This window comes from Giraffa tippelskirchi, chromosome 9 (genome assembly GCF_054371585.1).
Source record: "Giraffa tippelskirchi isolate mGirTip1 chromosome 9, T2T-mGirTip1v1.2.pri, whole genome shotgun sequence".
Lineage (NCBI taxonomy): Eukaryota > Metazoa > Chordata > Mammalia > Artiodactyla > Giraffidae > Giraffa > Giraffa tippelskirchi.
This window is the reverse complement of record NC_137283.1, coordinates 7,203,578-7,227,079: the sequence shown is the minus strand read 5'-3', so window position 1 is coordinate 7,227,079 and position 23,502 is coordinate 7,203,578. Positions and strand designations below refer to the sequence as shown.

Genomic DNA, 23,502 nt, shown 5'->3' with positions numbered 1-23,502 from the left:
CCCGGCTCTACCGGGGAAGCTCAGGCAGTGGGCCGGCCCTCCCGTCGGGGGCGGGCCGGGCGGGGCGCGCGTCCTTATCAGTAGCTCTGTCGCTCGTGAGTTCCGCCCCTGCCTCCTCTGTCGCCGAGAGCCACTTCCTTATCGGTGCAACCAAGAGCTGAGATGAGGTGCTTTCCAGCTTTGCGGGTTTCCGGGAGTGGGATTCTGAGCAGCGCGCGTTCTTGGAGGGCGCCGGAGGCTCGGGCTTGGAGCGCCTCTCCTGCCTGCGCTCTGCGGAGCGCTCCGGAAGGAGAATGGTGGGGTCAGCAGAGGCCCCAGCAACGGGAACACTGGATTAACTACCTTCGGGGTGTTCTCTTTGAGGACGTCTCTTGCCCGTCTCGCCACTTCCCTCCGCCTACTTTTAAGGCTTGGATTTTTCAAAGCTTCAGCGTTTGACGGTGGGCAAGGGGCAGGCTGCAGGTGGCCGCCAGCGTTGCTGGAGGGAGGTCTGGCCGGGCGAGGTGTGTGCGGCGGGGGGGTGGGGGTGGGGGAGTCGTGCACGATTGCGGGAGAAGGACAGCCTCAGTCCACGCGGCAGAGCTAAGGTGGGGGCCGAGGGAACTCGGGATCGCTCCTGTGCAGGTCTGCATCCCGGCCTTGCAAACGTGGGGGTGGAGGGATCTGAGCTGGGAGAGGAGAGCGGGGACTTGAAACGGGCGCCTCTCTCTCTACACCTTCTGGGAACTAATTTTGGTTCCTCCAGAGTTCCGGTGGGCTGAGTCTGGGGCTTGTTTTATAAGTAGAAGCTGGTGAACTTGACTTGCAAATTACACCCTCTGATGAGAGGCTTTTTAATCAAGTGCCTACAGCAGAAAAAAGAAAAAAAGGCCTACGTTTATCTAAAAGCAAGGTTGAGAATCTTACTTGGAAAACAACCGCTGAAAATATTTTCGTTTTGGGTCTTACTGGGAATAGGTCACCTCAAATGAATATTTGCTAACCCTTGTCTATCCAGGTCTGTAGTTCCCTTGCACAGTTTTTCGTCTGGGAGCCAGCCAGCTATGAGAACCAACCAGGAGACTGGCTCCACCCCAGGAATCTTTATGTCAGTTGCCTAGGTTCCCCTCCTTGGCCTACAGCTGAAAAAAAATACCAGCGGGCTAGCTTTCCATGGCTTCCTAGTTTACACTTTAGAACAGCGGTTCTCAAACTGTAACTCTCCTAGAAGTTAGAACATTTAAAACTATATATTAATAAACAATATGTATATATTTTAAAATAAGTTGTTCTCTCCAGCTTTTAGGGCACAAAGTGACATTGTACATTTTTGCAAATCTTTCATGTCTTTTTTTCTTTTTGGAGATTAGACTTTGTTTTTTGCAAACTTTCAACTTTTTATTTTGTATCGGGGTAGAGCCGATTAACAATGTTGTGGTCTTTTCAGGTGAATAGCAAAGGGACCCAGCCATATATACACATGTATCCATTCATGTCTGCCTTAGTAGATGACTGTTGAAGGCTCCTAGCTACTTCTGCATTCAGTTTTGCCATATCACATGTCACATAACCTCTGGAAACTTCACTCATGAAAGAATGGTTATGGCTTAGTACTGTTTTTGAAAACAGTCAATGGACACCCCCGCCTTCCCCTCGAACCCCAACAGCCAGAGGGTCTCCCTGGACCACACTTTGAGAACCGCTGATTTAGAATAATGTTTCCCTTATTATAAAAGTTCATATTACATGTTGTGGAAATACTTGAAACATGCAGAAAACTGTGAGAAAGTTAAACTGCCCATCCTGTTACAATCGGGTGTGTTTGTAGTTCACTAATAAAATGTAGCAACTGACAGGTACTTGAGTGGCTTGGATTCAAGGCTGGTTGGGCAGATGTAAGTGGCCTTCAGGTTTTGACAGGGGACAAGAAAGCTGTCATATCACACAAAGCTGACGCGGGTTCCTGGTTGCAGGCGGAGCTGACCTGGAAACCTGCCCTTGGCCACAGTCTTATCTAAGGAACTCACCTTCCAGAGCTCACACGCACAGAGCTGGGTATCCTCTTAGGAGCAGAGGCAATGATGATCTTCAGGCAGCTGTCCCTGGGCGCAAAGGCCGCCCTGGCTGCCGGCACTGTCTTCGTGTCCATGGTTGTCTCCCGGTCTTACCTGGCGGAGAGCCTGGAGTTCAGGGCCTGGCGATGCCTGTTCCGCCTGCAGCTCGCCCTGTTTGCCAATTCGCTCATGCTCCTCGGCTCCATCTACATCTGGCGTAGCACCGTCAGCAATCTCAGACACTCCCCGGCGGCGGAGTCAGCCTGTTTCCAGCTCTGGAAGATGCTTGTCACGGCCTTCCTGGCCCTGGCGCATTCCAGCTTCTTCACCATGATCTTTCTAGTGGCCGAGGAGCCCTATCTCTTTTCCCTGGTTGCCTACACCTGCCTCGGGGCGTATGTCATCATGCTGTGCTTCCTCTGTGTCCTCAGCGGCATGGAGCAGGCCTACCAGCTCCTGGCCTGGCACACCGGCAGGGCGGTGGGCAGCCTTGACAAGACCAGGAAGCTGGCCCTCCGACCGGCACTGGCGGTGGCGGTGACCACTGTGCTCAGCGTGGCAGGGCTGCTGAACGCCGCTCAGCCCCCAGTGGTGACCACTGTGGAGGTGCCCGTGCATCGGCTGCACCCCTCCATGAACAGTCTCAAGATCGTGCTCCTGTCGGACATCCACCTGGGCCCCACGGTGGGCAGGACCAAGATGGACATGTTCGTGAGGATGGTGAACACGCTGGAGCCAGACATCACGGTGATTGTGGGCGACCTGTGCGATTCCGAAGCCTCTGTCCTGCGCACGGCTGTGGCTCCTCTAGGCCAGCTGCGTTCACGCCTGGGCACCTACTTCGTCACAGGCAATCACGAGTACTACACATCAGATGTCAGCAACTGGTTTGCGCTGCTGACGTCCCTGAACGTCCAGCCCCTCCACAATGAGAACGTGAGGATTTCTGCCACCGGGGCCCACCGTGAGGATGACGAGTGGATCTGCCTGGCTGGGGTGGACGACATCGAGGCGAACATCCTGCACTACACTGGCCACGGCATGGACCTGGAGAAGGCCCTGGAGGGCTGCAGCCCGGACCACCCCACCATCCTGCTGGCTCACCAGCCCCTGGCTGCCAAGAGAGCCCTCCAGGCTCGGCCAGATATTAACCTGATCCTGTCTGGGCACACGCATGCTGGGCAGATCTTCCCCTTGAACGTGGCAGCCTATCTCCTGAACCCCTTCTTTGCTGGTCTCTACCAGGTGGCCGAGTCTACATTTGTATATGTGAGCCCAGGCACGGCCTACTATGGTATACCCATGCGTCTGGGCAGCAGGGCGGAAATTACCCAGCTCATCCTGCGGCCGGCCCCCTGACCCCACCCCTGCCTGCCCCCCGGGCGCCTGCCTCCTTGTTGCCCTTGTCCTCTGTCCTCATCCCTCTGAAGAACAGGCCTCCCATCTACCCCTCCAGCCTCCCCTGCCAACCCACACTTGTCACAAGACTGGCTGGCACCGTGATCTGTGCTGGGGCTGCCTGGCAAGTCCAGGGAGGTTAACTCTGCAGATGACCACCTGCTTTTTCATACGCATTTGTGAGGCCACTCAAGTCACATGTGTAAGGACAGGCATCTATTTTCCAAATGATGTGAAGTAAGCCCTCCTCCTCTGCAGAACTCACAAGGATGCCCTGAAAACAGGGATTGCTGAATAGGGATGCCTCTGGCAAGTGGAATAAGGAAGGGACTCTTGGTGTTCTAAAAATCTTCTTTCGAGCTTAAGCAGTTTCCAGAAATCAGTGATTCTGAGCTTTCTGGGGAAGGGGCAGTGGGGCTAGGTAATCTGGGAGAACAGGCAAGATGGAGGCCCCTCTGGCAGCTGGAGAAGAAGGTTTACTTTTCCCCCTTGGTTCTACCAGAGTCACCTTTACTGAGAGCATCGGCCAAACCGTCTGGAACGCAGGCTTCCTCCTGCTCCTCTGGGCCTTGATTGATGCTGTCTAACTGGCTGCTGGACCTTTGGGAGTGGAAGGATGTGAGCACTTCGAGATGAAGGTCATGGTGCTGCCTAGAATTCAGAGGGTGTTTGCCAACCTTGACTCCATTTGTATTACAACACTTGGATGAAGGGATTAGAGACAGGCAACTTGCCCTAGCTGAGAGATGAAGAAACTAAGGCAAAGGGAAGTTAGGGCACTGGCAACATTGCAAGGGTTGTGGGAGATTCCAGGCTGAGAGCCAGGTTTCTGCCTCCCAACAGAAGTGTTCTTCCCACTGCCTGTATCCTTACAGGTGAGAACGGGATTCAAACACAAGTAACAGTGTAATGAGAAGGGCCTGGAACCTGATGTCCTTTCCAAGCGCTCACCTTGAGGCTGATTTCAGTTCATCATAACTACATGGGCCATGGAAGGCGGTTAGACAGTTTCAATGTAGGCCAACTGTTACAGGGGAGGGCCAGCCAGTAAACTGAAGACCACACCCTCCACCCCAGGTTGGGGTTAGAAATGGAGGTTCGCTCTCTCCCAATGGGGAGGTTGAGGCTTGCATCAGGAATGGCAGGGCCTTTCCTCCCTGGGAGTCCTGGCTTTGGGATGCTGGGCTATCCTTCCTCTCCAGCTGACCCCATCAGAGTCATGGAACCAGATGGCCATCCCTGTGCTGGATCCGCAGAAAAAGAGGCAGGGGTCAATATGTCTGGAGCAGCCCCGACCCCACTGGCTGGCCTCTGTGCCAGAGGCAGGGGACCCTGTGACCCCGGGCTAGCAATAAATCCTGATAGGAAAGGCCTCAGTGGGAATCTTTCTGTGACCTCTGACTGATCGGGGAGGTGGGGGGCTCCTCACCTTCCTGCTCACTTGTTAGGCAGCATCGGGCAAACTTGACGTCACTGAGCCTCAGTTTCCCTCACCCTGAAATGGGGATAATTACTGTATGTACCTCAAGACTGTTTTGAGGGGAGGGTATTAAAACATGGTGCAAAACAAAAACAAAAAAACATGTGGTGCAACAGTTGCCAGGGCTCAGTCACAAGAAGCACTTGATGTTGCCAATTTTAAAACATCCCATGGGGTGTGCAGTGGTACTGTTGGTCTCAGGTGCCCAGAGAATTTGTGGAGCAGCCACTCCTAGGGAATGGGAGTGGGTACCATGCCCAGTGATTTGTCAGAGCAGCAGCTGCTGGCATTGCTTTCCTCTGCCTCTCTGCCTGTTTCTGTCTCCTTGTTCCAGAGGGAGGCAGGGCCTGGTCAGGGCATTTCTCCGTTTCCCCAGGCAAGTATCATTTGCTTCTGTTCTTGGTCAGTGGAACCCTGGGGGGTCCTGGAGACCACCTGCCTTGTTTTCCAAGCAGCCAAAGTGTTGACAGCTGGCCTTCCAGTCAAGTTTAAAATGCATCTTTGAGTGGAGATTTCAGTGGTTTCCTTACTATCTACCCCCTTGTGTTTAATCGTTCCTATAATCAGGAGTATGTTTGGAGAAAAACCTATCTAGAGCCAAGGAAGGGACCCTGGAGAGCCTTTCTTTGAACACATTTTGCAGATGGTGGGGTCGTGGGTGGGGGAAGTGCTTTGCCCTGGGCAGCGCCCAGCTCAGCTCAAGTTCTCTGACTCCCTTCTCCGTGGCATCAGTCAAGCTCCCCACCTCTCCGTGTCTCAGAAAGGTCACTCTTCCAAACTCTCTCCCTCTCTCGTGCCCTGACCCCAGCTGGGATCCCTGGCTTTCTGACTCCCTTGCTTGGATCCCCCCAGGCTATGTTAGTTCTGCCATCTGTCTTCCACCTTATGGTGCAACAGGCCGTGTGTGTCTCTCCTGCTCCAACAAGTATTATTTCACTGGTTGCTTAATTGGGGGTCTTTCATTCCGGTGCCTGAGCTGGATGGAATTCACTTGCGTCAGTCCTGTTTTCCATCTTGCATCTTTGTCTCTTCTCTTCCCCTTGAGTGCCAATATTTTTTGGTCCTGTGCCCTGTGATCCTTATTCTGAGGTCCTTGGTTGACTGATTCCTGCCTTAACAGAAACAGGACAGGTCCATCTTCTGTGCCCAAGGAATAGTCAGCAACAGCTTCTCACACTTGGTTTGTGTTCCTTGATTTTATGGGGGAAGTTTTCCAAGCAGAAATTTCTCCATTTCTGTTCAGATATGGTCTGGGGAGGGACATGTGTGGTTTGCTCTCCACGGCCCCCAGGCGCCTACGTTCCCGCATTCTTTGCTCATTTACCTTCTTTGATTTATTGATTGCCAGGGGAGGTGGTGAGAAACATTTACTTGAAGCTTGAAAATGCTTTCAATTTCATTCTAGTATTTATATATATATATATATATATATATATATATATATATGTTAAATGCAAGTTAAACATAAAACTGTCTAAAAATTAACAGCAGCATGTGTAGTATGATACTATTGTTAGAAAATCTCAGTACATTTATCCCACTGCTGTTTATCCCAAACATCATCCATTCATCCATCCTTTTCCCCTCTTGTTTTGTTTATTCTTTTTAAAGCCTTTTACCGGGAAAATCTGAAAGTATTCATGAAGTAGAGAAAACAGCAATTGAGTTCCCCTGTACCCATCACGCAGCTTCAACATTTGTGACTATTCCACTGTTCTTTCTCATCTACCCCAGCCCCACACTCTTTGTTTTGGTCTGGAGTATATTAAGACAAATCTTAGAAAATATGATTTCACCCTAAAATACTTCAGTATGAATCAGTTTTTAAAAAGCGTATCCATAATGCTGTTATATCTGATGAAATTCACAGTAATTCTTTAATATCGTCTAATACCTAGTTAGGAGACTTGGGGCTAGAAGTTGTAATAGGTCTTCTACCTCTTAATAAGAGTGTTTTTGCCACTGTCTGAGGATTAAGTAGCTCTATCTATTATAGGTAAGTATAGGATTCAAATGCAGTTAACTGGATAAGGAGTAGCTTTCAGGTTTTTTCTGATTATTTCAATTGTCTTTTGTGTGTGTGATTTAAAAAAAAACACATAACAAAATTTGTCATCTTATTGATTTTTTAAGTGTACAGTTCAGTGGTATTAAGTATATTCACATCGATGTACAACAGCTCTTCAGAGCTTTTTCCTCTTGCAGATCTAAAACTCTGTACCCATTAAACAACAGTGCCCTACCCACCCCCAGCTCCCAGTAGCTCCCACTTCACATTCTGTTTCTATTTGACTATTCTGGGTACCTCCTATAAGCAGAACGATACATTATTTGTCTTTTGTTTCACTTGGCATAACGTCCTCAGTGTGCATCCATATTGTAGCACGTGACAAGACTTCCTTCCTAAGGCTGAGTAATATCGCACTGTATGTACCTACCACATTTTGTTTATTCATTCATCCATCAGTGGACACCTGGATTACTGTCACCCCTTGCCTGTGGTGAATGGTGCTGCTTGAACATGGGCATGTAGACATCTCTTTGAGACACTACTCTCTCTGCTCTTGGATATAGACCCAGACATGGAATTGCTGGATCATATAGTAGTTCTGTTTCTCACGTTTTGAAGAAGTTCTGTACCGCTTTCCATAGCAGCCGGACCACTTTACAGTCCCACCAGCAAGTTTCATATTCTGTTTGTCAATTTTGATTTTGTTGCCTATGCTTTTGGTATCATATTCAAGTAGTCACTGCCAATCCCAATATCACAAAGTTTTCCCCCATTTTTTTTTTTTTTTTTTGAGGAGTTTTAAATGTTAGGTTTTATGTTTAGGTCTTTAATCTGTTTTGAGTTATTTTTGTATATGGTGTAAAGTCAGGATCCAATTTTATTCTTCTGCTTGTGCATATCCAGTTTCCCCAAAACTTTGTTTAAGAGACTGTCCTTTCCCCAGGGTGGTCTTGGCTCCCTTGTTGATGACCAGCTGAACATATACGTGACAGTTTATTTCAGATCCCTCTATTCTATTCCAGTGGTCTATTTGTCTGTCTTTATATCAGTAACTCATTGTTTTTAGTATTATAGTTTTGTAATATCTTTTGAAATCAGCAAGTATGGGTCTTCCAATGTTGTTCTTCTTTTCCAAAGTTGTTTTAGCTATTTGGGGTTCCTTGAAATTCCATATGAATTTGAGGATGAATTTTTCCATTTCTGCAAAGAATGCTGTTCATGTTTTGATAGAGATTACGCTGACTCTGTAGATCACATTGGGTAATACGGACATCTTAACAATACTAAGTCTCCTGATCCATTAACATGGGATGTCTTTCCATTTATTTGAGTCTGTTTAAATCTCAGTAGTGTTTTGTAGTTTGCAGTGTATGAGTCTTTCACCTCCTTCGTTAGGTTTATTCCCAAGCATTTTATTCTTTTTGATCCCATTTTGATTGGAATTGCTTAATTTCCTTTTTGGATTGCTCTTGTCAATGTATAGAAATGCAGCTGATTTTTGTATGTTGATTTTGTATCCTGCAACTTTGTTGAATTCATTTATTAGTTCTAATAGTTGTTTGTGTATGGGGGTTGGGGGAGACTCTTTAGGGTGTTCTACATGTAAGATCATGTCATCTCTTCCTTTCCAATTGAATGTCTTTTTTTTCTTTTTCTTGCCTTGTTGCTCTGGCTAGGACTTCCATAAGTATCTTGACTAGAAGTGGTGAGAATGAGCATCCTGATCATGAAAGAAAAACTTGCAGTCTTTCATATTGAGTATGATGTTAGCTGTTGATTTTCATATATATGGCCTTTATTGTGTTGAGGTAATTTTCTTCTATTCATAGTTTAAGTGTTTTATCCTAAAAAGGTATAGAATCTTACCAAATAGATTTCTGCCTCAATTGAAGCAGTTATCTTTTTGTTCTTCAACCTGTTAATGTGGTGCAACCCATTGATTTTCGTATGTTGAATCACTCTTGTGTTCTGAGTCTCATTTGGCCATGGTGTACTGATACAAAGAGTCGCTAAGGGAAACCCCCAGCAGTCTGGTAATTAGGACTTGGCGCTCTCACTTATGAGGGTGCCAGTTCAATCCCTTATCAGGCAACTAAGATCCCACAAGCCAAGTGGTGCATCCAAAGAGAAAACGAGTTGTTGAATTTAGTTTGCTGATATTTGTTGAGGACTTTTGCATCAATATTAACCAAGAATATGGATATTGGCCTGTAGTTTTCTTTTTCTGTTATGTCCTGTCTAGCATTGATATCAGGATTATGTTGTTCTCATAGGATGAACTTAAAAGTGTCCCCTCCTCTTTAAGTTTTCAAATAGTTTCAGGAGGATTGGCATCAATTGTTCTTTAAATGTTTGGTAGAATTCCCTAGCTCAGTTGGTAAAGAATCTGCCTGCAATGCAGGAGATCCCGGTTCAATTCCTGGGTCAGGAAGATCCGCTGGAGAAGGGACAGGCTACCCATTCTAGTATTGTTTGGTTTCTCTTGTGGCTCAGCTGATAAAGAATCCGCCTGCAGTGCGGGTGACCTGGGTTCTATTCCTGGGTTGGGAAGATTCCCCTGGAGAAGGGAAAGGCTACCCACTCCAGTATTCTGATCTGGAGAATTCCATGGACCGTACAGTCCACGGGGTCACAAAGAGTCGGACACTAGTGAGCGACTTTCACTTTCAAAGCATCAGGTTCTTGGCTTTTCTTTGAGATTTTCAATACTGATTCAGTCTTTTTACTAGTTATTGGTCTGTTCAGATTTTTTATTTCTTCATGATTCCGTCTATGTAGGTTGTATGTTTCTTGGTAGGTTGTATGTTAACACAATTTGTAGGCATACAGTTGTTCATAATAGTCTCATAATCCTTTTTATTTCTGTAGCATCAGTTGTAGCATTTTTTGTTTCATTTCTAATTTTGAGTTTTATCTCTTTTTTCTTAATCTAGCTAAAGATTTGTCCATTTTGTTGATCTTTTTAAAAGATGAACTCTTACTTTCATTGATTTTTTTTCTATTCTCTATTTCACTTGAAAAGTGAAAGTGTTAGTTGCTCAATCGTGTCCGACTCTTTGCGACCCTAATGGACTGTAGCCTGCCAGGCTCCCCTGTCCATGGAATTCTCCAGGCAGGAATACTGAAGTGGGTTGCTGTTTCCTTCTCCAGGGGATCTTCTTGACCCAGGGATCGAACCTGGGTCTTCTGCTTTGCAAGCAGATTCTTTACTGCCTAAGCCACTTATCCCTGCATTAATTTGCATTATTTCCTCCCTTCTGGTAGCTTTAGGTTTAGTTTTTTCTTTTGATTTCTTGAGGAATTGTGTTACTTTATAGTTCTTTTGTTTGAATCAGGATCTAAAAACAAGGTCCATATATTATATATGATATATTTCATGAGTCTCTCTTTAGTCTTTAAGATATCTTCTCTTCTTATTTTGTGTCATGTGTTTGTTCAAGTTATCTGGATTTATATCTTGGTATTTCCTACATTTTGGATTTGAGATGGTGTTTGACATGTACTCTCCTTCATATTCTCTGTAAACTGATAGAGGTGGACATCTATTAAAGTTAGAGCTAGAAGCTGGACAGATTCACGTTCAACTTCTGCCCTTTTTGGTAGGAAGACACCACCGTTTTTGGTGATGCTGAGGTGGAGCAGGTGTTGTCAGCTGGGCCCCACCCCTAGAAAGTTCCACATCATCTTTTCACCTAAGGTTTCAGGAGTCATTGATGATTTTTGCCTGAAGTCATTAGTCTAGTAGGGATTGTAAAATGGTGATTTTTTTTTTTAAGTTTGATACATTTAATACAGAATTTAGTAGGCCAGAATACCAAGTAGACTTTTTAGGAATAATTAGTTGGCTTTAATGTATTCAACAGACAATGGAAGCTTCTTTTACCTCAGTTTTGTATTTTGAAGGAATTTTTGTGGCACTTAGAAGTATAATCCTGGGAATTCCCTGGCAGTCCAGTGGTTAAGACTCTGAGCTCTTGCTCCTGAGGGCCCAGGTTCAATCCCTGATTGGGGAACTAAGATCCCACAAGCCACACAGTGTGACCAAAAAGAGGTATAATTCGGCCATCAGCCCCCGAAATGAGGATTTTTAATCACATCATTTCTTCTGTATTTACTAGCTATGTTTTTTTCTACAAAGAATTATCTTCATCAGTTTTTTGGTTATTCTGAAAAAGTCTGTAGCAAAGGCAAGAGAGATGCTGATTCTGCCCCTTCATTCTTCATTTTTCAGGATAATGAAGTGATACCCCCAGCAAACTTCAAGGATGACCAAAAAGCTTTTTTTTTGCGTGGGAGGGAGTATTCCGAATTTGGCTAGTTTTACATGTCTGATGTGTTTCAACCCAGTGAAATGTTAAAACTTTTGATGCTCAAAATAGCCCATCTTCAGCCAGTAGGAACCCTTTCAAATTGGCTTCTATGTAATTTTGTTGTTGATAATAGTTATTGTTTTAGGCCTATTTTGTATATATTCTACCCAGACTTGGATTAAGTAATTTCTTAAGGAGCCCTGGTTTCTTTTAATGGGAAATATTTAGAGACTATAATTTAAGGGACTCGATGAGTTAAGTGCTACTGGCTATTGTCATTTCTAAGCTGTTTCTGTGGTTACTGCTGGGAAATAAATTTTTTTTAGAAAAAGGAAAACTTTAAGTTATATTATTTTTTACAGCAGTTTTATGTTCGTAGCAAAATTGAGTGGAAGGTATAGAGATTTTCTGATTTTAGGATTTTTAATTAACTTTCTTTGATTTTATATTTGCTTCTATTTTACATTGAAAATTTTGGTTCCTAACAACCCGATATAATTACATATGTATCCTACTGTGTATTTTATGAATTCAAATAGTCATGAAATATTAATAGGATGAAGTCTACTGGATGCAGGTTTGTTTGTTTGTTTTAATGCAGCTCAAGATATATTTTTATCCTTAGTTAAAATACTATTTCAAATTGACTTGATTCTTTCCTCTGTGGAAAGTTAGGTCTGTTTTTAACTTTTAAAAATTATTTTATATTTTTAATTTTTAATTTTTATTTAAAATTAATGAAATGTGCACTTACCTCTTCTCTGAGAGGAGCGGGTAGAATGAATCTGTAAATGTCTGTGAGTCCTGGAGGATAGGGAACTGATCCTCAACCGTGCTCACTTCTTTTCTATTCTGCCATTTTTCCTTCCTCTTCCATTGAAATGTATTCTTTCTATCCGGGGTCATTTGGAATGCTGAACACAAATCTGTTTGGAATAAGACAGGCATAAATAAATAAAATGAGTAAATACATAAGCTATAGCAGATCATTCACAAATTCCTCCAGATCCGTATTGGTTATCACTGTTCATTCCCTGTGGCGGTTTTGCTTCTCCATTCTGTCTGATGTAATGATGCTTCCATGACGTTTGATGTTTGAAAGGGCTCCTGCTCTGGCACAACGAAAGTGTCTTTTATAATTGTCTGCAATACTGCTTCTCTTTCCTCTTGTTCTGTGAACTGAGGGATCTGGGAAGCCCATGAGTGTAAACACCCACCCACCCCTGTCTTCTCCCCTTCTCTTAATCCCATTTCCCTCACCCCTAGGGTACTATCAGCCTTGGAGGGTTGTGTCTCTGTCACCCTGGAGCTGAGCAGCTCGTGTCAGGGATTCTCCAGGCTCTTGGGCCTCTGGGGTGAGTTGAGAGGGTATGTAGGAGCTAGGGATGGAGGTCCATGAAGAGGTGCTTAACTGAATTATAGTGAGCAACTTAAGTATCTTCACATAATCAGCATGACTCATAACTGTGATAGCACTGATCTCCTTTTATTTCTTTATTCAGGTTGAGGAGTGTGCACTAATAATGCAAATATAATCATTTTTAGTCCTGAGGATTAGGAAACTTGAGGCATGTTCGCATTACCTGGTGATGTAAATGCTGATGTTATATTTAATTTTTTAAAAGAAAGGCTTATTTGCCACTGACATAATCTTAAACATTATCAGTAACTTTAAAAATATTGTACTGGACAGTATGAGTTACCTGATACGTACTTGGTTACTTGTACTCTGGCCTTCTTTTTCTCCAGTATTGTATGCACTGTGCTCATTGGTTGGGGGTGGTGGGGGTGGCTTGGAAAAGCATGGGCTTTGACTTGCTTGGAATTACTCTTTGTGAGTGCTATGACTTCATGCATTGTAAACACTGATGCTCCCACACCCCAGCACATGTGAAATAAAACTGTGACTCTTCAGTATTTGGTTCCAGTGCTAATTATTTAAAAGGGGTGGAATTTGCACAGAAGGCAGATTTTCCGTTATATATATTTTGGGGGAGTAAACTCAGAAGACAGCTTTCGCTCCTTCTCCTCTCCCCATTCCTCGATTTCTTCCTCCCATTAGTGGTGCCACAGCTCAGAGATTAAGGAAGCTGGCTTTAGTAAGCTGGATCCTTTCAGGTCCTTCAGCATGGAGAGGGGTCAGTTTGGAGCCATGAGGTGGATTTTCCCTGTTGACTGTGGCTGTGACAGGCACCAGTTAGAGGCGATCTCTTAGGTGACGTCTCTTGCTCCTGCATCTGTCCATATTATCCCCCTTTAAATTTTTTTTTAATTTTTTTGGCTGAGTTAGGTCTCAGGTGCGCACTCAGCATCTTCGCTGTAGCACACGGGTTTCTCTAGCTGTGGCACATGGGCTTTGTTGCCCTGCGGCATCCTACCTCGGGGGCCAGGGACTGAGTCCACGGCCCCTGCATTGGAAGGTGGATTCTACCACTGGGCCACCAGAGAAGTCCCCCCATCTGCTGCTTTTCTAAGCTTTCTTTCAGAGACTTGTCACTGCTCCCCAGGTCTAAATAACACTGTTGTTTGAACTACTGTGACAGCTCAGAGAGTGTCCTGGCAGTCACGGTCTCAGGGGACGGAGCAGGGCAGGTACCAGATCCCTGGAGCAAAAGAAAGAAGGTGTCCTGCTGTCATGCCCACTTACAGACTGCTTTTGATGCTTTTTAGTGATAGTTTTGCAGAGATTAAAACACGAGTCACACATGCCAGAGGCTGTGTTGGCGTTCTACAGCCATCCCCGGGGTAATGCTTGGTTAAACAAGTGGTCTCCCAGCATCAGCCTCTTCCTGACAGGGGCTCGCAGGTGATCTGACTGTGGATGTGGTGAGGGTGTCCACTGCGTCTTTGTGGAAGAGGCACCAGGAATCTGCAGTTTCAGGAGGAACTGTGGGCTTGTTCAGATTTCTCTTGGGTGGAGGTGGGCAGTGGGTAGCTCCAGGACAATCATCTGGCCTTTCCCCCAACCATGGGCTCTAACTCAGGTGGAAGGTTCTGGAGGTTGTTAAGTAAGTTGAGTTGAGTGCATGCTCAGTCGTGTCCGACTCTTTGTGACCCTGTGGACTGTAGCCCACCAGGCTCCTCTGTCCATGGGATTCTCCAGGCAAGAGTACTGGAGTGGGTTGCCATTCCCTTCTCCAGGGGATCTTCCCAATCCAGCAATCAAACCCGCATCTCCTGCATTGCAGGCGGATTCTTTACTGCTGAGCCACTGGGGAAACCATCCCAGTTTACACTCATGACTGGGGACATTGCCATAGGGTAGGTCCTCTGACTTGCTGTGAAAAGGACGTGGCCCTTTTCCATGGCCTCCCAAAGAGCAACAAGGTGGGGATGACGGAATTTCTGGAGCTCTGGTATCAGCCCAGACTGCATCGGACAGTCCTCACACAGCCTAGGGGTGCCCTTTCCTTAGGACAAAGGTGCCATGAGTCCCACTGGAGAAGGAATTTTTATCATGTGCACCTGGGTGGCATCACAGGGCCCTTCCGCAAGGGGACCCTCCCTTCTATCAGTTGGTTCCTGCCTCAGAGCTGGGGCCTGGATGAAGGACTCGTGATTTCCCACGGTGGTGGCTGACCTCAGCCTTTTGTTCATGAGTGACTGAGTTTTTTGTCTTTTATGAGACACATCAAGCTGCAGCCCCACTGGCTGCCCAGCTATCTCACCCTCCCGGGACACTGTGGTTGCTGAGCCCTTGCCTGAGGTCATCTCTGAGGTCAACACGCCCCAGTGGCCCCCACAGTCTAGCAGACTGTGATGGCGATTATGTCCACCTGCCAATGGCAGTGAAATGGCCCCTCCTTGGGTATGTCAGGATTTCATCACCCTTGAAGACACGAAGAAGTGTCTTCTGCCATTCCCTGCCCACGGAGCAGAGCCCTCAGGGGACGTGAGGTTTCCAGGGCCGTCCTCACTGCTGCCTCCTTACGGAAGGGCGCATTATCTGGCCAGGCTTGGGGAGTACAGTCAGATGCTGGGGTGTCTGGTCACTGGCTTCACCTTCTCATCTCTTAGAGCCGTCTCACACCTTCCTTAGGATTGGATAGCAGTCCTGGCACCTCATTTCATTTCCTGTAGGTCAACATCAAGTCCAAGTTCCAAGGCACTGGGTTCCAACAGCACAGGGACTGGATTGAATGCCTTTACCAAGATGAAAGCTAACGAATCTTGGGAGAATGAGCCATGTCCATGCACTCCCCTCTCTCCTCCTCGTGTTCTGTTCCCTCGAGATCCACTGCCAGTGTTCCCCTCCACCCCCATTAAGTCCTGGCCTTATCCTTCTGGCAGGAGACGTAGGTCTCTTTCAACATTGCCACAGAAGCCTCTAGCATTCACAGAATGCCCTGCGTGGACGCATGATTTGAGCCTGTCAGCCAGTCTTTCTTCAAAGCTACCAATCGGTTAATAAAAGCCAGCCAAGCTCAGAGTCCTTACAGTTACCAGCACCCCGTCCTTCAGCCCCGTCCCACAGGGAGAGCTAAGGCAGGTGCCAGCTCCTGTCTGCCTGTCTCCTCCCTGTCCTGTGCAGGAGGGGCCTCAGCGCGTGTGTTCGCATACCAGAGGCTGTTGGCCTCCCACTTAGCACTACTTTAGGGTTCTCACTACTGTCTTGATGTACAGGAAATGAGAAATCCAGGTACAGATTCAACATCATGAGGATCTGCTGTTTAGGCCACTTCTGGTACAAATTCTTAATTCCGGTTCCTCTAGAAGTAAAACAGGCTTCCTTGGTGGCTCAGACAGTAAAGAATCTTCCTGCAATGCAGGAGACCCAGGTTTGATCCCTGGGTCGAGAAGGTTCCCTAGAGAAGGGAATGACAACTCACTCCAGTATTCTTGCCTGGAGAATGCCACGGACAGAGGAGCCTTGCGGGCTACAGTCCAGTTCAGTTCAGTTCAGTCACTCAGTCGTGTCCAGCTCTTTGCGACCCCATGGACTGCAGCACGCCAGGCTTCCCTGTCCATCACCAACTCCCGGAGCTTACTCAAAGTCATGTCCATAGAGTCAGTGATGCCATCCAACCATCTCGTCCTCTGTCGTCCCTTTCTCCTCCTGCTTTCAATCTTTCCCAGCATCAGGGTCTTTTCCAATGAGTCGGTTCTTCGCATCAGGTGGCCGAAGTTTAGGAGCTGCAGCTTCAGCATCAGTCCTTCCAATGAATATTCAGGACTGATTTCCTTTAGGATGGGTTGGTTTGATTTCCTTGCAGTCCAAGGGACTCTCAAGACTCTTCTCCAACACCACAGTTTAAAAGCATCAATTCTCAGCTTTCTTTATGGTCCAACTCTCACATCCATACATGACTACTGAAAAACCATAGCTTTGACTAGACGGACCTTTTTCAGCAAAGTAATGTCTCTGCTTTTTAATATGCTATCTAGGTTTGTCATAGCTTTTCTTCCAAGGAGCAAGCATCTTTTAATTTCATGGCTGCAGTCACCATCTGCAGTGATTTTGGGGTGGGAAGTCACAAAGACTTGAGGGATGAGTTTGAGATGAGACACTGTCAGCATACAGTACAACGAGTTCCCAAGAGACTATCCACAGGCGCTGGTTTAGATGTGTGGTTTTTTTTAGTTGCGGCCTGTGGGATCTTTAGTTGCGGCCTGTGGGATCTAGTTCCCTGACCAGGGATTGAACTCGCAGCCCATGCATTGGGAGCACAGAGTCTGAACCATTGGACCCCCAGGGAAGTCCCCTCAGTTCACATTTTAAGCTTAACTTTTTCTCAGTTTTATTGAGAAATAATTGGCATACATCCCTGGATAAGATTAAGGTAAACAACATGATTGACTGATTTGCATATTGTGAAATGATTACCACAGTAGGTGGTAATATCCCACTTCTCATACAGATATAATAAAAAGGAAAGAAAGAAGAAAGAAAATTTTTTCTTATGACGAGAACTCTTAGAAGTTCCTCTCCTAACAATGTTCCTATAGATCCTGAAGCATTCTTAGCTGGAGTCATATTGTACATGACATCTCTGGTACTTATTTACCTTGTAAATGGAAATTTGTGCCTTTTGACCACCTTTCTCCAATTCTCCCTGCCCCAACTTTTTCATTTGTGTCAACATTTCACTTGGAGAAGTCTTCACACATACAGAGAGCTGAAAATATTTCATATACTCCCCATTCAAATTCTCCCATTAACATGTCACTGTCAGTCCCTCCATCCATCACTCCATCCATCAACTGTGTCTTATTTGGGGGATGCATTTGGGAGTCAGTTGCAGACATCACTGTAGATCCTCTGAAATATATCAGCATATAAATCATTACTAGAGGTCAATATTTGTTTAGAGCCCTTTTTTCCTTTAAGGTAAACTTTACATGGGCCTTCCCTGGTGGCTCAGATGGTAAAGAATCTGTCTGCAATGCAGGAGACCTGGGTTCGATCCCTAGGTCAGAAAGATCCCCTGGAGAAGGGAATGGCTCTCCACTGCAGTATTCTTGCCTGGAGAATTCCATGGACAGAGGAACCTGGTGGGCTACGGTTCATGGGATTACAAAGAGTCAGACACGACTGAGCGACTTTCACTACTACAAACTTTGCATAAAGTACATGAGAGATTTTTTTAATTTAACAGTGTTTGGGGTTTTTTTCAGATTTATTTATTTTTGGCTGTGCTAGGTCTTCTTTGCCGTGTGCAGGCTCTCTCTAGTTGCGGCGAGCTGGGGCTTCCCTCTAGTTGTGGTGGATGGGCTTCTCAGTGTGGTAGCTTCCTTTGCTGGGGAAGCACGGGCTCTAGGGTGCTCCCACTTCAGTAGTTGTGATCCACTGGCTTACTTGCCATGAGGCATGTGGGATCTTCTCGGAGCGGGGATTGAACCCGTGTCCCCTGCATTGGCAACAGGGTTCTTAACCACTAGACCACCAGGGAAGCCCACCGCTTGATGGGTTTTGACAAACGCATACACCTGGTAATCCCAAACTCTGATTCAGCTATAGGGTGTTACCATTGCCCCAGAAAATTCCCCAATGTTCCTTCCCAGGCATTGCTATTTTCAAAAGTATTTTATTTTGTTTTAATACCATAATTTTTCAGAGTAACTCGATCACTGGACTTTAAAATGTCCCACATGTTAGACTTGGCTTACTACTTCCTTGTGTTAGAGTTAGATTCAGGTTCAGTTGAGATTAAAGTTCAGCAATGAGCACTGCTTCGAGGTGGGGCTGTGCACATCTTCCTGAATCACATGAGAGTCACGTCTGCTTGTTCCCCTTTTATGAGGTTGACATGAACGGAGGGATCACATCTGCCTGATCCCTCCTTTATAAGATTCCTTCAACCTTGCTGATGGTTTTAGCATACATTGATTATTACCAACAAAGGTCCGTCTAGTCAAGGCTATGGTTTTTCCAGTAATCATATATGGATGTGAGAGTTGGACTATAAAGAAACCTGAGTGCCGAAGAACTGATGTTTTTGAACTGTGGTGTTGGAGAAGACTCTTGAGAGTCCCTTGGACTGCAAGGAGATCCAACCAGTCCATCCTAAAGAAAATCAGTCCTGGGTGTTCATTGGAAAGACACGTTGAAGCTGAAACTTCAATACTTTGGCCACCTGATGCGAAGAGCTGATTCATTTAAAGAGACCCTGATGCTGGGAAAGATTGAAGGCGGGAGGAGAAGGGGACGACAGAGGATGAGATGGTTGGATGGCATCACCGACTCAGTGGAGATGAGTATGAGTAAACTCCAGGAGTTGGTGATGGACAGGGAGGCCTGGCGTGCTGTGGTCCATGTGGTCGCGAAGAGTTGCACACGACTGAGGGACAGAACTGAACTGATGATTACAGCTTAAGTCTATTATTTCGCTTAAGGTTAGGAAAGGATGTTTTTCAGATTCTTTTATTCTGTCACCATTTATTAGCTAGAATTCTGTGAAGAATTCTCCATTGTCAACTTCTTGGTTACCCTGAAATATATTTTTTCTGTGAAAAGGGAAATAACCCACTTGGTTTTTCCCTTTGCTTGTCATTTTTGGAGTAATGAGTTGGTACTCTCGCAGTCTCCAAAGGTGACTGGTAAATTCTTTTTTCCCCTCTGTGTATCATGATGAACTCATAGGTGTTAATATCCTTGCAGTCTTCTTTTTTTCCAGATGATCCTTTTAAGTTTCTCTCTTTAAAAAAAAATTTTTTTTATATTTTTTGATCTCTTGGCTGCTTTGCACGGCATGTGGGATCTTAGTTCCCTGACCCGGGATTGGACCCTGCATTGGCAGTCTGGAGTTTTAACCACTGGACCAGCAGGAAGTCCCTCTCTATTTTTTAAAGAAAAAGCTCATTTTTTTCTGCCCGAGGCTAGTGGGAGGCTCTGGCTTAGGCCCTGTGTTCGTCCGGCATCTGACCAACCCATGAGTTCTGTGGGGTCCACTTCCTGCCCACCTGACCCCTCGCTACCACCACCAGGGTCCACAACTCTGCTTCCTTGGTTGCCATTTCAGGAAAAGAGCAGAGTGCCAAATACTTGAAGAGACACGTCTGATCCTGTCAGTCTTCTGTTTGAGGCGCTCTCTGTAGCTCTGGGCACAAAGTCCAGGCCCTTGGGTGTGGATGTCAGAGCTCAGTGGGTCCCGCCTCTCCCACCTCCCCGGTTTCGGCTGTCACTGTGCTTTATCTGGGTCGTCCCACCACTCCCTGCCCGAGTGCCGCACCCTCTCCGTCAGGGCTCCCAGTTTCTGCTGCCTGCCTTGCACCTCTCCTTGGCTAACTCCTCTTCATCCTGGGGCTCAGCTTAAACCAGGCATTCTCAACGCTGACTGTACGTTACATCATCTGGGCAGTTTTAAGAAATACCAAGGCCTGGGCTCCACCCAAGGTCAGTTAACATCTGCATGTCTGGGCGATGAGTCTTGACTTTGCTATTTTTAAAAGCTTAGGCAGCTGATTCTGATGTGCAGCCTAGGCTGAGAATCACCATTTGAGGCGTTCCTTCCTCTGGGAAATTCTTCTTTGTCCCCCAGGCCTGGGTTACAAGCTGTTTATTACTGTTGCCATCTTCTGCTCTTGTCCTATCCCCCAGCTGCACTCGATATAATTGGATAACTGTGTATGTTTAAGGTGTACAACCCGGTGGTTTTATTCCCATTTAATCATCTAGGACTCACTGTGTTGATTCCTGGGTTTCTTCCTTGCTAGACAGAAGCTTCGTGTGGGCTGTGGCTGCATCTGTGTGGCTCTCCTGTTATTACTCAGCACACAGTATTTAGTCATATACATGCTGTGAGATGTTTTCAAAATCATCCACTGGGCCACATGGTATAAGAAATAATTTTTATATTTTTGTTAATTTCTGGTCTTTGGTGGCGATTAAAGCACTGCTTACTGGAAGAATAAAGGGATATTGACACTCTGTCATTTGAAAAAATGATTCTTAAATTAGTTTTTTGTTTATTTTTGGTTAGTAAAGCTTTCCAGTTGTCCCTTAGCAGTCTCTGAATTGTTTAACTTTTAGTCACAATGCTTTTCTTTTTTTGCCATGCCTGCAGCAAGCGGGATCTTAGTTCCCCAACCAGGGATCAAATCCATACACCCTGCAGTGGAAAGTGCAGAGTCTTCACCACTGGACCCCCAGGGATGTCCCACAGTCACAATACTTTAACTCTCTAGTTGGATTTCAAGCCAACTGTGATCTAGGACCCTTGCTCTCACGGTTGTCTCCAGATATGGCTTCAAGGTCAACACTCAAAAGTTTCAGGGACTGTTATGCTGCTGTGAAAAAAAGATTTTAAAAAAATGCCTAAAGATGCACAAGAAATTTTACCAACAATTGTTGTTCAGTCGCTAAGTTGTATCCAACTCTTTGCAGTCTCATGGACTGTAGCATGCCAGGCTTCCCTGTCCTTCACTATCTCCCTGAGTTTGCTCAAACTCATGTTCACTGAGTTGATGATGCCATCCAACCATCTCATCCTCTGTCGCCCCCTTCTCCTCCTGCCCTCAATCTTTCCCAGTGTCAAGGTCTCCTTTCCAGTGAGTCGGTTCTTCAAATCAAGTGGCCAATGTATTGGAGCTTCAGCTTCAGCATCAGTCCTTGCAGTGAATATTCAGGGTTGATTTCCTTTAGGATGGACTGATTTGATCTCCTTGCTGCCCGAGGGACTCTCAAGATTCTTCTCCAGCTCCACAGTTCAACAGCATCAGTTCTTTGGTGCTCAGCTTTCTTTATGGTACAACTCTCACATCTGTACATGACTACTGGAAAAACCATAACCATTGTTAACAATGGAGGACACTAATTAAATGGCTTCTGGTAGCCCTGGGTCAGGAAGGTCCCCTGGAGAGGAAGTGGCAGCCCACTCCAATATTCTTGCCTGGAAAATCCCATGGATAGAGGAGCCTGGTGGGTTGTACAGTCCAGAGCATCGAAAAAGAGTTGGACGTGACTTAGCAACTAAACAACAACAATAATTTGTAACCCTGGTTCTGTTGCTACATGAGGTCTGTTGCTGCCTTTTTCCACCCACCAGAGGGCAGTGTTCTATTCTACCTAAAAGTCGGCCTCCCCTTTGAGGTCTCGTTCATCTCCTAGCATTTCGCCTTCTGAAGTCATCCCCAAATAGTGTTTCTTGAAATTCGATTTGATTCTAGAAATACAACTTCCATTGCAACACCACAGAGATATACATCCATATTCAAATCTATATATGCCTATATAGCTGAAGTTTCATAAAATAACACTTATCTTTGTAGAGAACAGACTTGTGGTTGCCAAGGAGAAGGGGGCTGGGGGAGGGATGGATGGACTGGGAGTTTGGGGTCAGCAGATACAAACTCGGAGAAGGCAATGGCAGCCCACTCCAGTACTCTTGCCTGGAAAATCCCATGGACGGAGGAGCCTGGTAGGCTGCAGTCCATGGGGTCTCGAAGAGTCGGACACAACTGAGCTACTTCACTTTCCCTTTTCACTTTCCTGCATTGGAGAAGGAAATGGCAACCCACTCCAGTGTTCTTGCCTGGAGACTCCCAGGGACGGGAGAGCCTGGTGGGCTGCCGTCTATGGGGTCGCACAGAGTCGGACACGACTGAAGCGACTTAGCAGCAGCAGATACAAACTATCATATAGAGAGTGCAGAGACAACAAGGTCCTAATGTATAGCACAGAGAACTATGTTCAATATCCTGTGATAAATCATAATGGAAAAGAATATGAAAAAAGATGTATATATAGATATAACTGAATCACTTTGCTCTACAGCAAAGATTAATACAACATTGTAAATCAACTACTTCAATAAAATACAATTTTTTAAATAACACTTGTCTTTACTATGTGTAATACTGATTTTTTTCCTTTGTTTTTTTCTGTTCGCTTTCATTTAAAAAAGTTCTGATCACCCAGATTGAGTTCACAATTCACCGACTGGGTCGCAGATATTGCCTTCGAGTTCATTTAGCCTGGCATCCTGCATTTTTATGGATGAAGAGACACAGGGTTAGAGAAGGATGCTCGGTCATGGTGGGACTCAGAGCAGCAGCTAGGAGGATTTCGGGGCTTCGGACTTCTGGTCTGTTGCTCTCAGCACAGTGACATTCCTGCTGAGGGAAAAGCAGGGCTCCAGCAGGGCACGGCCACGGAGGCAGGGGAGGCAGTGTGTGTGCGTGTGTCTGTGCTGCCACCCCAGCACACTGGGTATGAGAGGAGTCCCCTGTCGCAGGGGGACTCTTTCATAATGTAACTTCGGCATCTCACCCACTGATTGTCAAATTGGTGCCAGCCTCTGGAACTTTGCATGTAGGTCCTCCTCGCCCTAACTCAGCAGTGGTTTGTTTTATAGCCCAGAACCAGGCAAGTACACAAACTAAATGGGTAGGGAGTCCCTCACCACCGTCCAAACATCTGCTTTCTGAAGGTGGAAGTTCTCATGTGGTCCAATCCTTGCTCTGTAGAATGCCACCCAGAGAACATTCCAGATCGACTACGGCCATAACTGCTTCCTCAAGGATGGCCAGCCCTTCCGCTACATCTCAGGAAGCATTCACTATTTCCGCGTGCCCCGCTTCTACTGGAAGGACCGGCTGCTGAAGATGAAGATGGCTGGGCTGAACGCCATCCAGACGTAAGTAGGAGGGCACTGGCCTCCCCTCCAAGGCAGAGACACCCACACCTGGAGTGGGGGACCAGCTGCATCTCTCTATGCAGAGGTTTCGTTGCTCGGAACGGGAATAACATGATCTGGTGTCCCACTCCAGTATTCTTGTCTGGGCAATCCCATGGACAGAGGAGGCTGGCAGGCCACAGTCCATAGTGTCACA

At 46.1% G+C, this 23,502-nt stretch overlaps 2 protein-coding genes and 1 long non-coding RNA gene across 4 annotated transcripts in view; 2 read left to right on the top strand and 1 right to left on the bottom strand.

Moving 5' to 3' along the window:
• GLB1 (galactosidase beta 1) overlaps nt 1–23,502 on the top strand; it is a 97,935-nt gene that overhangs the window by 263 nt on the left and 74,170 nt on the right. For both annotated transcript variants that reach the window (XM_081527103.1, XM_081527104.1), the window contains exon 2: nt 23,137–23,306. In XM_081527103.1, coding sequence (XP_081383229.1) covers nt 23,137–23,306 — 170 coding nt within the window. The remainder of the gene's footprint in view (nt 1–23,136; nt 23,307–23,502) is intronic.
• The window catches only part of LOC145520556 (uncharacterized), a 46,304-nt gene that overhangs the window by 11,389 nt on the left and 11,413 nt on the right, over nt 1–23,502 (bottom strand). The window contains exon 4 of the long non-coding RNA XR_014064581.1: nt 11,987–12,158. This is a non-coding gene — a long non-coding RNA (uncharacterized LOC145520556). The remainder of the gene's footprint in view (nt 1–11,986; nt 12,159–23,502) is intronic.
• Nucleotides 133–4,798, top strand: TMPPE (transmembrane protein with metallophosphoesterase domain). Its single transcript, XM_081527122.1, has 2 exons — nt 133–440; nt 1,953–4,798. Exon 2 carries the CDS (start codon nt 2,058–2,060, stop codon nt 3,390–3,392), a length of 1,335 nt encoding a protein of 444 aa, XP_081383248.1. The 5' UTR covers nt 133–440; nt 1,953–2,057; the 3' UTR covers nt 3,393–4,798.

Excerpts from the sequence above, each read along its gene's own strand:
- TMPPE (XM_081527122.1), top strand. The coding sequence starts at position 2,058 with ATGATGATCTTCAGGCAGCTGTCCCTGGGCGCAAAGGCCGCCCTGGCT.